The sequence below is a fragment of the Dendrobates tinctorius genome, unplaced genomic scaffold (assembly GCF_039654945.1).
Source record: "Dendrobates tinctorius isolate UK_male_01 unplaced genomic scaffold, ASM3965494v1 ptg000236l, whole genome shotgun sequence".
In the NCBI taxonomy this organism is placed as follows: domain Eukaryota; kingdom Metazoa; phylum Chordata; class Amphibia; order Anura; family Dendrobatidae; genus Dendrobates; species Dendrobates tinctorius.
Window position 1 is genome coordinate 4775217 of NW_027361903.1, and position 15322 is coordinate 4790538.

Below are 15322 nucleotides of genomic sequence, written 5' to 3' on the forward strand. Positions count from 1 at the left end.
ACTACTATAATACTAATCCCTCTGTACAAGAATATAACTACTATAATACTGCTCCTATGTACAAGAATATAACTACTATAATACTGCTCCTATGTAAAAGAATATAACTACTATAATACTGCCCCTATGTACAAGAATATAACTACTATAATACTGCCCCTATGTACAAGAATATAACTACTATAATACTGCTCCTATGTACAAGAATATAACTACTATAATACTGCTCCTATGTACAAGAATATAACTACTATAATACTGCCCCTATGTACAAGAATATAACTACTATAATACTGCCCCCTATGTACAAGAATATAACTACTATAATACTGCCCCCTATGTGCAAGAATATAACTACTATAATACTGCCCCTATGTACGAGAATATAACTACTATAATACTGCCTCCTATGTACGAGAACATAACTACTATAATACTGCCTCCTATATACGAGAACATTACTATAATACTGCCCCCTATGTACAAGAATATAACTACTATAATACTGCCCCCTATGTACAAGAATATAACTACTATAATACTGCCTCCTATGTACAAGAATATAACTACTATAATACTGCCCTTATGTACAAGAATATGACTACTATAATACTGCCCCCTATGTACAAGAATATAACTACTATAATACTGCCCCCTATGTACAAGAATATGACTACTATAATACTGCCCCCTATGTACAAGAATATAACTACTATAATACTGCTCCTTATGTACAAGAATATAACTACTATAATACTGCTCCTTATGTACAAGAATATAACTACTATAATACTAATCCCTATGTACAAGAATATAACTACTATAATACTAATCCCTATGTACAAGAATATAACTACTATAATAGTGCCCCCTATGTACAAAAATATAACTACTATAATACTAATCCCTATGTACAAGAATGTAACTACCATAATACTGCCCCTATATACAAGAATATAACTACTATAATAGTAATCCCTCTGTACAAGAATATAACTACAATAATACTACTCCGAGGTACAAGACTATAACTACTATAATACTGCCCCTATGTACAAGAATATAACTACTATAATACTGCTCCTTATGTACAAGAATATAACTACTATAATACCCCCTCTGTACAAGAATATAACTACTATAATACTGTCCCCATGTACAAGAAAATAACTACTATAATACTAATCCCTCTGTACAAGAATATAACTACTATAATACTGCCCCTATATACAAGAATATAACTACTATAATAATTCTCCTATGTACAAGAATATAACTACTATAATACTAATCCCTCTGTACAAGAATATAACTACTATAATACTGCTCCTATATACAAGAATATAACTACTATAATACTGCCCCTATGTACAAGAATATAACTACTATATTAGTGCCCCTATGTACAAGAATATAACTACTATAATAGTGCCCCCTATGTACAAGAATATAACTACTATAATACTGTCCCTATGTACAAGAATATAACTATTATAATAATGCTCCTATGTACAAAAATATAACTACTATAATACTAATATGTCAGTACAAGAATATAACTACTATAATACTGCTACTAGGTACAATATAACTACTATAACACTGCCCCTATGTACAAGAATATAACTACTATAATACTAATCCCTCTGCACAAGAATATAACTACAATAATACTGCTCCGAGGTACAAGAATATAACTACTATAGTACTGCCCCTATGTACAAGAATATAACTACTATAATATTGCTCCTTATGTACAAGAATATAACTACTATAATATTGCTCCTTATGTACAAGAATATAACTACTATAATACTAATCCCTATGTACAAGAATATAACTACTATAATACTAATCCCTCTGTACAAGAATATAACTACTATAATACTGCTCCTATGTACAAGAATATAACTACTATAATACTGCTCCTATGTACAAGAATATAACTACTATAATACTGCCTCTATGTACAAGAATATAACTACTATAATACTGCTCCTATGTGTAAGAATATCACTACTATATTACTGCCTCTATGTACAAGAATATAACTACTATAATACTGCTCCTAGGTACAAGAATATAACTACTATAATACTGCTCCTATGTACAAGAATATAATTACTATAATACTGCTCCTATGTACAAGAATATAACTACTATAATACTGCTCCTATGTACAAGAATATGACTACTATAATACTGCCCCCTATGTAAAAGAATATAACTACTATAATAATGTCCCCTATGTACAAGAATATAACTACTATAATACTGCTCCTTATGTACAAGAATGTAACTACTATAACACTGCCCCTATATACAAGAATATAACTACTATAATACTAATCCCTCTGAACAAGAATATATCTACAATAATACTGCTCCGAGGTACAAGAATATAACTACTATAGTACTGCTCCTTATGTACAAGAATATAACTACTATAATACTAATCCCTATGTACAAGAATATAACTACTATAATACTAATCCCTCTGTACAAGAATATAACTACTATAATACTGCCCTTATGTACAAGAATATGACTACTATAATACTGCCCCTATGTACAAGAATATAACTACTATAATACTGTCCCCTATGTACAAGAATATAACTACTATAATACTGCCCCTATGTACAAGAATATAACTACCATAATACTAATCCCTATGTACAAGAATGTAACTACTATAACACTGCCCCTATATACAAGAATATAACTACTATAATACTAATCCCTCTGTACAAGAATATAACTACAATAATACTGCTCCGAGGTACAGGAATATAACTACTATAGTACTGCTCCTTATGTACAAGAATATAACTACTATAATACTAATCCCTATGTACAAGAATATAACTACTATAATACTAATCCCTCTGTACAAGAATATAACTACTATAATACTGTCCCTATGTACAAGAATATAACTACTATAATACTAATCCCTCTGTACAAGAATATAACTACTATAATACTGCCCCCTCTGTACAAGAATATAACTACTATAATACTGCCCCCTCTGTACAAGAATATAACTACTATAACACTGCCCCTCTGTAAAAGAATATAACTACTATAATAGTGCCCCCTATGTACAAGAATATAACTACTATAATAGTAATCCCTCTGTACAAGAATATAACTACTATAATACTGCTCCTATGTACAAGAATATAACTACTATAATACTGCTTCTATGTACGAGAATATAACTACTATAATACTGCTACTATGTACGAGAATATAACTACTATAATACTGCTTCTATGTACAAGAATATAACCACTATAATACTGCTCCCTATGTACAAGAATATAACTACTATAATACTGCTTCTATGTACAAGAATATAACTACTATAATACTGCTCCTATGTACAAGAATATAGCTACTATAATACTGCTCCCTATGTACAAGAATATAACTACTATAATACTGCTCCTATGTACAAGAATATAACTACTCTAATACTGCTCCTATGTACGAGAATATAACTACTATAATACTGCTCCTATGTACAAGAATATAACTACTATAATACTGCCCCTATGTACAAGAATATAACTACTATAATACTGCCCCTATGTACAAGAATAAAACTACTATAATACTGCCCCTATGTACAAGAACATAACTACTATAATACTGCCTCCTATGTACGAGAACATAACTACTATAATACTGCCTCCTATATACGAGAACATAACTACTATAATACTGCCCCCTGTGTACAAGAATATAACTATAATACTGTCCCCTATGTACAAGAATATAACTACTATAATACTGCTCCTTATGTACAAGAATGTAACTATAATACTGCCCCTATATACAAGAATATAACTACTATAATACTAATCCCTCTGTACAAGAATATAACTACTATAATACTGCTCCTATGTACAAGAATATAACTACTATAATACTGCCCCTATGTACAAGAATATAACTACTATAATAGTGCCCCCTATGTACAAGAATATAACTACTATAATACTGCTCCTATGTAAAAGAATATAACTACTATAATACTGCCCCTATGTACAAGAATATAACTACTATAATACTGCTCCTATGTACAAGAATACAACTACTATAATACTGCCCCCTATGTACAAGAATATAACTACTATAATACTGCCCCCTATGTACAAGAATATAACTACTATAATACTGCCCCCTATGTGCAAGAATATAACTACTATAATACTGTCCCTATGTACAAGAATATAACTACTATAATACTGCCCCTATGTACGAGAATATAACAACTATAATACTGCCTCCTATGTACGAGAACATAACTACTATAATACTGCCTCCTATATACGAGAACATAACTACTATAATACTGTCCCCTTAGTACAAGGATATAACTACTATAATACTGGCCCCTATGTACAAGAATATAACTACTATAATACTGCCCCCTATGTACAAGAATATAACTACTATAATACTAATCCCTCTGTACAAGAATATAACTACTATAATACTGCTCCTATGTACAAGAATATAACTACTATAATACTGCTCCTATGTACAAGATTACAACTACTATAATACTAATCCCTCTGTACAAGAATATAACTACTATAATACTGTCCCTATGTACAAGAATATAACTACTATAATACTAATCCCTCTGTACAAGAATATAACTACTATAATACTGCCCCCTCTGTACAAGAATATAACTACTATAATACTGCCCCTCTGTACAAGAAAAAACTACTATAATACTGCCCCTATGTACAAGAATATAACTACTATAATACTGCCTCCTATGTACGAGAACATAACTACTATAATACTGCCTCCTATATACGAGAACATAACTACTATAATACTGCCCCCTGTGTACAAGAATATAACAACTATAATACTGTCCCCTATGTACAAGAATATAACTACTATAATACTGCCTCCTATATACGAGAACATAACTACTATAATACTGCTCCTTATGTACAAGAATATAACTACTATAATACTGCCCCATATACAAGAATATAACTACTATAATACTAATCCCTCTGTACAAGAATATAACTACTATAATACTGCTCCTATGTACAAGAATATAACTACTATAATACTGCCCCTATGTACAAGAATATAACTACTATAATAGTGCCCCCTATGTACAAGAATATAACTACTATAATACTGCTCCTATGTACAAGAATATAACTACTATAATACTGCCCCTATGTACAAGAATATAACTACTATAATAGTGCCCCCTATGTACAAGAATATAACTACTATAATACTGCTCCTATGTACAAGAATATAACTACTATAATACTGCCCCTATGTACAAGAATATAACTACTATAATACTGCCCCTATGTACGAGAATATAACTACTATAGTACTGCCTCCTATGTACGAGAACATAACTACTATAATACTGCCTCCTATATACGAGAACATAACTACTATAATACTGTCCCCTTAGTACAAGGATATAACTACTATAATACTGGCCCCTATGTACAAGAATATAACTACTATAATACTGCCCCGTATGTACAAGAATATAACTACTATAATACTGCCCTTATGTACAAGAATATGACTACTATAATACTGCCCCCTATGTACAAGAATATAACTACTATAATACTAATCCCTCTGCACAAGAATATAACTACAATAATACTGCTCCGAGGTACAAGAATATAACTTCTATAGTACTGCCCCTATGTACAAGAATATAACTACTATAATATTGCTCCTTATGTACAAGAATATAACTACTATAATATTGCTCCTTATGTACAAGAATATAACTACTATAATACTGTCCCTATGTACAAGAATATAACTACTATAATACTAATCCCTCTGTACAAGAATATAACTACTATAATACTGCCCCCTCTGTACAAGAATTTAACTACTATAACACTGCCCCTCTGTAAAAGAATATAACTACTATAATAGTGCCCCCTATGTACAAGAATATAACTACTATAATACTGCCCCTATATACAAGAATATAACTACTATAATACTAATCCCTCTGTACAAGAATATAACTACTATAATACTGCTCCTATGTACAAGAATATAACTACTATAATACTGCTCCTATGTAAAAGAATATAACTACTATAATACTGCCCCTATGTACAAGAATATAACTACTATAATACTGCCCCTATGTACAAGAATATAACTACTATAATACTGCTCCTATGTACAAGAATATTACTATAATACTGCTCCTATGTACAAGAATATAACTACTATAATACTGCCCCTATGTACAAGAATATAACTACTATAATACTGCCCCCTATGTACAAGAATATAACTACTATAATACTGCCCCCTATGTGCAAGAATATAACTACTATAATACTGCCCCTATGTACGAGAATATAACTACTATAATACTGCCTCCTATGTACGAGAACATAACTACTATAATACTGCCTCCTATATACGAGAACATTACTATAATACTGCCCCCTATGTACAAGAATATAACTACTATAATACTGCCCCCTATGTACAAGAATATAACTACTATAATACTGCCTCCTATGTACAAGAATATAACTACTATAATACTGCCCTTATGTACAAGAATATGACTACTATAATACTGCCCCCTATGTACAAGAATATAACTACTATAATACTGCCCCCTATGTACAATTATATGACTACTATAATACTGCCCCCTATGTACAAGAATATAACTACTATAATACTGCTCCTTATGTACAAGAATATAACTACTATAATACTGCTCCTTATGTACAAGAATATAACTACTATAATACTAATCCCTATGTACAAGAATATAACTACTATAATACTAATCCCTATGTACAAGAATATAACTACTATAATAGTGCCCCCTATGTACAAGAATGTAACTACCATAATACTGCCCCTATATACAAGAATATAACTACTATAATACTAATCCCTCTGTACAAGAATATAACTACAATAATACTACTCCGAGGTACAAGACTATAACTACTATAATACTGCCCCTATGTACAAGAATATAACTACTATAATACTGCTCCTTATGTACAAGAATATAACTACTATAATACCCCCTCTGTACAAGAATATAACTACTATAATACTGTCCCCATGTACAAGAAAATAACTACTATAATACTAATCCCTCTGTACAAGAATATAACTACTATAATACTGCCCCTATATACAAGAATATAACTACTATAATAATTCTCCTATGTACAAGAATATAACTACTATAATACTAATCCCTCTGTACAAGAATATAACTACTATAATACTGCTCCTATATACAAGAATATAACTACTATAATACTGCCTCCTATGTACAAGAATATAACTACTATATTAGTGCCCCTATGTACAAGAATATAACTACTATAATAGTGCCCCCTATGTACAAGAATATAACTACTATAATACTGTCCCTATGTACAAGAATATAACTATTATAATAATGCTCCTATGTACAAAAATATAACTACTATAATACTAATATGTCAGTACAAGAATATAACTACTATAATACTGCTACTAGGTACAATATAACTACTATAACACTGCCCCTATGTACAAGAATATAACTACTATAATACTAATCCCTCTGCACAAGAATATAACTACAATAATACTGCTCCGAGGTACAAGAATATAACTACTATAGTACTGCCCCTATGTACAAGAATATAACTACTATAATATTGCTCCTTATGTACAAGAATATAACTACTATAATATTGCTCCTTATGTACAAGAATATAACTACTATAATACTAATCCCTATGTACAAGAATATAACTACTATAATACTAATCCCTCTGTACAAGAATATAACTACTTTAATACTGTCCCTATGTACAAGAATATAACTACTATAATACTAATCCCTCTGTACAAGAATATAACTACTATAATACTGCCCCCTCTGTACAAGAATTTAACTACTATAACACTGCCCCTCTGTAAAAGAATATAACTACTATAATAGTGCCCCCTATGTACAAGAATATAACTACTATAATACTAATCCCTCTGTACAAGAATATAACTACTATAATAGTGCCCCCTATGTACAAGAATATAACTACTATAATACTGCCCCTATATACAAGAATATAACTACTATAATACTAATCCCTCTGTACAAGAATATAACTACTATAATACTGCTCCTATGTACAAGAATATAACTACTATAATACTGCTCCTATGTAAAAGAATATAACTACTATAATACTGCCCCTATGTACAAGAATATAACTACTATAATACTGCCCCTATGTACAAGAATATAACTACTATAATACTGCTCCTATGTACAAGAATATAACTACTATAATACTGCTCCTATGTACAAGAATATAACTACTATAATACTGCCCCTATGTACAAGAATATAACTACTATAATACTGCCCCCTATGTACAAGAATATAACTACTATAATACTGCCCCCTATGTGCAAGAATATAACTACTATAATACTGCCCCCTATGTGCAAGAATATAACTACTATAATACTGCCCCTATGTACGAGAATATAACTACTATAATACTGCCTCCTATGTACGAGAACATAACTACTATAATACTGCCTCCTATATACGAGAACATTACTATAATACTGCCCCCTATGTACAAGAATATACCTACTATAATACTGCCCCCTATGTACAAGAATATAACTACTATAATACTGCCTCCTATGTACAAGAATATAACTACTATAATACTGTCCTTATGTACAAGAATATGACTACTATAATACTGCCCCCTATGTACAAGAATATAACTACTATAATACTGCCCCCTATGTACAAGAATATGACTACTATAATACTGCCCCCTATGTACAAGAATATAACTACTATAATACTGCTCCTTATGTACAAGAATATAACTACTATAATACTGCTCCTTATGTACAAGAATATAACTACTATAATACTAATCCCTATGTACAAGAATATAACTACTATAATAGTGCCCCCTATGTACAAAAATATAACTACTATAATACTAATCCCTATGTACAAGAATATAACTACAATAATACTACTCCGAGGTACAAGACTATAACTACTATAATACTGCCCCTATGTACAAGAATATAACTACTATAATACTGCTCCTTATGTACAAGAATATAACTACTATAATACCCCCTCTGTACAAGAATATAACTACTATAATACTGTCCCCATGTACAAGAAAATAACTACTATAATACTGCCCCCTATATACAAGAATATAACTACTATAATAATTCTCCTATGTACAAGAATATAACTACTATAATACTAATCCCTCTGTACAAGAATATAACTACTATAATACTGCTCCTATATACAAGAATATAACTACTATAATACTGCCCCCTATGTACAAGAATATAACTAATATAATACTGCCTCCTATGTACAAGAATATAACTACTATATTAGTGCCCCTATGTACAAGAATATAACTACTATAATAGTGCCCCCTATGTACAAGAATATAACTACTATAATACTGTCCCTATGTACAAGAATATAACTATTATAATAATGCTCCTATGTACAAAAATATAACTACTATAATACTAATATGTCAGTACAAGAATATAACTACTATAATACTGCTACTAGGTACAATATAACTACTATAACACTGCCCCTATGTACAAGAATATAACTACTATAATACTGCTCCTATGTACAAGAATATAACTACTATAATAGTGCCCCCTATGTACAAGAATATAACTATTATAATACTGTCCCTATGTACAAGAAAATAACTATTATAATAATGCTCCTATGTACAAGAATATAACTACTATAATACTGCTCCTAGGTATAATATAACTACTATAACACTGCCCCTATGTACAAGAATATAACTACTATAATACTGCTCCTATGTACAAGAATATAACTACTATAATACTGCTCCTATGTACAAGAATATAACTACTATAATACTGCCTCTATGTACAAGAATATAACTACTATAATACTGCTCCTATGTGTAAGAATATCACTACTATATTACTGCCTCTATGTACAAGAATATAACTACTATAATACTGCTCCTAGGTACAAGAATATAACTACTATAATACTGCCCCTATGTACAAGAATATAACCACTATAATACTGCTCCTATGTACAAGAATAAAACTACTATAATACTGCCCCTATGTACAAGAATATAACTACTATAATACTGCCCCTATGTACAAGAATATAACTACTATAATACTGCCCCTATGTACAAGAATATAACTACTATAATACTGCCCCTATGTACAAGAATATTACTATAATACTGCCCCCTATGTACAAGAATATTACTATAATACTGCCCCCTATGTACAAGAATATTACTATAATACTGCCCCCTATGTACAAGAATATAACCACTATAATACTGCTCCTATGTACAAGAATATAACTACTATAATACTGCTCCCTATGAACAACAATATAACTACTATAATACTGCTCCTATGTATAAGAATATAACTACTATAATACTGCCCCTATGTACAAGAATATAACTACTATAATACGGCCTCCTATGTAGAAGAATATAACTACTATAATACTGCCCCTATGTATAAGAATATAACTACTATAATACTGCTCCTATGTATAAGAATATAACTACTATAATACTGCTCCTATGTACAAGAATATAACTACTATAATACGGCCTCCTATGCACAAGAATATAACTACTATAATACTGCCCCTATGTATAAGAATATAACTACTATAATACTGCTCCTATGTGTAAGAATATAACTTCTATATTACTGCCTCTATGTACAAGAATATAAGTTCGAATCCCACCAAGGACAACATCTGCAAGGAGTTTGTATGTTCTCCCCGTGTTTGCGTGGGTTTCCTCCCACACTCCAAAGACATACTGATAGGGAATTTAGATTGTGAGCCCCTTCAGGTACAGTGATGATAATATGTTCAAACTGTAAAGCGCTGCGGAATATGTTAGCGCTATATAAAAATAAAGATTATTATTATTACTATAATACTGCTCCTATGTACAAGAATATAACTACTATAATACTGCTCCTTATGTACAAGAATATAACTACTATAATACTGCCCCTATGTATAAGAATATAACTACTATAATACCGCTCCTATGTACAAGAATATAACTACTATAATACTGCTCCTAGGTACAAGAATATAACTACTATAATACTGCCTATATGTTCAAGAATATAACTACTATAATACTGCCCCCTATGTACAAGAATATAACTACTATAATACTGCTCCTATATACAAGAATATAACTACTATAATACTGCCCCCTATGTACAAGAATATAGCTACTATAATACTGCTCCCTATGTTCAAGAATATAACTACTATAATACTGCCCCCTATGTACAAGAATATAACTACGATAATACTGCTCCTAGGTACAAGAATATAACTACTATAATACTGCCTCTATGTTCAAGAATATAACTACTATAATACTGCCCCCTATGTACAAAAATATAACTACTATAATACTGCTCCTATATACAATATAACTACTATAATACTGCCCCCTATGTACAAGAATATAACTACTATAATACTGCCGCTATGTACAGGAATATAACTACTATAATACTGCCCCCTAAGTACAAGACTATAACTAACCTGCTGCACAGTTCTTCGCATACGTCAATGAGGCAGGTGCATTAATCCCCAGTCTGCTATATTGGGGCATGCAGAGCAGTTCTGGGTGACGGCACTGTGTTTGGCCCATACGTGCTCTCACATGCGCCCAGCACTCCTACATGTAGCTCTCGGCACAGATCGCTTCTCTCTGTATTAGGGTGGTGTCCCCTTTAAGAGAACTTACCATTGGATCGCGCTCGCCGCCCACGATATGTTTCACGGCTCCATCTTTCAAGGAAACGCTCCTGATGGAGCTGCTCTCACTGTCGGCCACAAACAGGCAGTTCCAGGGGTCTCCACTACAAACGGACAATCCGGATGGCTGAGCAAAGCCCGCCTTGTGGGGGTACGAATTGTTCCGATTTTCCTCATTTCCGCTCCCAGCAAAGCGAATGCAGGATCCTGGAGGGAGGAGGCTGGAGAGGGAGAGAAGGACCAGATTACCAAGATCCTGAAAAGAAGCGCTCACCAGAAGACCCAGCGTCCTCCACATTGTCAGGAAGTCCCAACTTATAAAGATTTCATAGGCTCCACCCTCTTATTAAAACTCCTCCCTTGTTTGTGCTGTAGCGTCTAGATAATTTTCTTTCATTTCTACACAAATGAAAATTTTCTCTCCACGTTCTGCCTATCGGCCGTGCTCGCATCCATATCTGTAAGCCAATCTGGACAAGGAGATCTGCAGTATAAAGTATGGTGGACGAGCAGCAGCCGGGGACCATGAAGACAAGACGTAATTTTCTCACACTCCTTACAACGTAGCTAAGCTGGATGTGTCCTAATGCAGAAGTGCTGTAGTGTAAAGCATGGTGGATCCACAGAACTAGAGTGCATTACATGAACGCAGCTAAGGGGGAATCTATCCTTATGCCTGCTGACAGTTTCCAAAAAACAGAATAGTGAGTGCAGCTCTGGAGTATAATACAGGAGGTAACTCAGGATCAGTAATGTAATGTATGTACACAGTGACTGCACCAGCAGAATAGTGAGTGCAGCTCTGGGGTATAATACAGGATGTAACTCAGGATCAGTAATGTATTGTATGTACACAGTGACTGCACCAGCAGAATAGTGAGCGCAGCTCTGGAGTATAATACAGGATGTAACTCAGGATCAGTAATGTATTGTATGTACACAGTGACTGCACCAGCAGAATAGTGAGCGCAGCTCTGGAATATAATACAGGAGGTAACTCAGGATCAGTAATGTAATGTATGTACACAGTGACTGCACCAGCAGAATAGTGAGTGCAGCTCTGGAATATAATACAGGAGGTAACTCAGGATCAGTAATGTAATGTATGTACACAGTGACTGCACCAGCAGAATAGTGAGTGCAGCTCTGGGGTATAATACAGGATGTAACTCAGGATCAGTACTGTATTGTATGTACACAGTGACTGCACCAGCAGAATAGTGAGTGCAGCTCTGGAGTATAATACAGGATGTAACTCAGGATCAGTAATGTATTGTATGTACACAGTGACTGCACCAGCAGAATAGTGAGCGCAGCTCTGGAATATAATACAGGAGGTAACTCAGGATCAGTAATGTAATGTATGTACACCGTGACTGCACCAGCAGAATAGTGAGCGCAGCTCTGGAATATAATACAGGAGGTAACTCAGGATCAGTAATGTAATGTATGTATACAGTGACTGCACCAGCAGAATATTGAGTACAGCTCTGGGGTATAATACAGGATGTAACCCAGGATCAGTAATGTAATGTATGTACACAGTGACTGCACCAGCAGAATAGTGAGTGCAGCTCTGGAGTATAATATAGGATGTAACGCAGGATCAGTAATGTAATGTATGTATACAGTGACTGCACCAGCAGAATATTGAGTACAGCTCTGGGGTATAATACAGGATGTAACCCAGGATCAGTAATGTAATGTATGTACACAGTGACTGCACCAGCAGAATAGTGAGTGCAGCTCTGGAGTATAATACAGGATGTAACTCAGGATCAGTAATGTAATGTATGTACACAGTGACTGCACCAGCAGAATAGTGAGTGCAGCTCTGGAGTATAATACAGGATGTAACTCAGGATCAGTAATGTAATGTATGTACACAGTGACTGCACCAGCAGAATAGTGAGTGCAGCTCTGGAGTATAATACAGGATGTAACTCAGGATCAGTAATGTAATGTATGTACACAGTGACTGCACCAGCAGAATATTGCTTACAGCTCTGGGGTATAATACAGGATGTAACTCAGGATCAGTAATGTAATGTATGTACACAGTGAATGCACCAGAAGAATAGTGAGTGCAGCTCTGGAGTATAATACAGGATGTAACACAGGATCAGTAATGTAATGTATGTACACAGTGACTGCACCTGCAGAATATTTAGTGCAGCTCTGGGGTATAATACAGGATGTAACCCAGGATCAGTAATGTAATGTATTTACACAGTGACTGCACCAGCAGAAAAGTGAGTGCAGCTCTGGGGTATATTACAGGATGTAACTCAGGATCAGTAATGTAATGTTTGTACACCGTGACTGCAACAGCAGAATAGTGAGTGCAGCTCTGGAGTATAATACAGGAGGTAACTCAGGATCATTAATGTAATGTATGCACACAGTGACTGCACCTGCAGAATAGTGAGTGCAGCTCTGGAGTATAATACAGGATGTGACTCAGGATCAGTAATGTAATGTTACTTTCCGTAACCACTCCAACCATATACACTTTCGCCCAGCCTCCCCAGTCCCACTAACAGGAGCTCTGTGGAACGCTCGCTCTATCTGCAACTAACTTTCCTTCATCCATTATCTTTTTATTACCAACAAACTTTCCTTCCTCGCCATCACCCCTTCTGACACAGTCTCTCCTGCTGCACTCTCATATGGTGGATTCCACCTTTCCCACAACCCCCGCCCCAGCTGCAAGCATGGTGGAGGAGCTGACTTTCTCCTGTCAGTTAACTGCTCCTTCACCCCAATCCCACTGCCACCCTCGGTTACCCTCCCTTCCTTCGAGGTGCACTCTGTGCGCATCTACTCCCCTCCAACTAGCTGTCATATACCGCCCTCCAGGGCCAGCCACCACCTTCTTTGACCACTTCACCACCTGGCTACTCCATTTCCTTTCCACTGATATCCCCACTATCATCTTGGGCGACTTCAACATCCCCATTGACACTTCCCTCTCAGCTGCCACTAAACTTCTATCTCTCACTTCCTCCTTCGGCCTCACTCAATGGTCTTCTGCAGCCACTCACAAAGATGGCCACACACTGGACCTCATCTTCACCCGCCTCTGCTCCCTATCTAACCTCTCTAACTCACCTCTTCCTCTCTCTGACCACAACCTACTTACATTCTCTTCCCTCTCCTCCTCAGGTCCACAATCCCCACCTCAAAAACTCACACATCCTCGCAGAAATCTTCAACACCTCGATCTACACTCACTGTCTGAATCCCTCCTCCCTCTTACAGACATAAGTTCCCTACACAATGCGGATGCCGCTCTAAATAACACCACAATAGCTGTAGCTTTGGAATCAGTTGCCCCTCTCAAACATACCAAAACTCGCAAAATCAACAGACAGCCCTGGCACACCAGTCTGACCAAAGAACTGAGGCGGGCTT

At 34.4% G+C, this 15322-nt stretch overlaps 1 protein-coding gene across 3 annotated transcripts in view; it reads right to left on the reverse strand.

Moving 5' to 3' along the window:
• The window catches only part of NHLRC2 (NHL repeat containing 2), a 76557-nt gene that overhangs the window by 25311 nt on the left and 35924 nt on the right, over window positions 1-15322 (reverse strand). For all 3 annotated transcript variants that reach the window (XM_073556634.1, XM_073556633.1, XM_073556632.1), the window contains one exon: window positions 11898-12129. In XM_073556634.1, the coding sequence (XP_073412735.1) occupies window positions 11898-12129 (232 nt within the window). The remainder of the gene's footprint in view (window positions 1-11897; window positions 12130-15322) is intronic.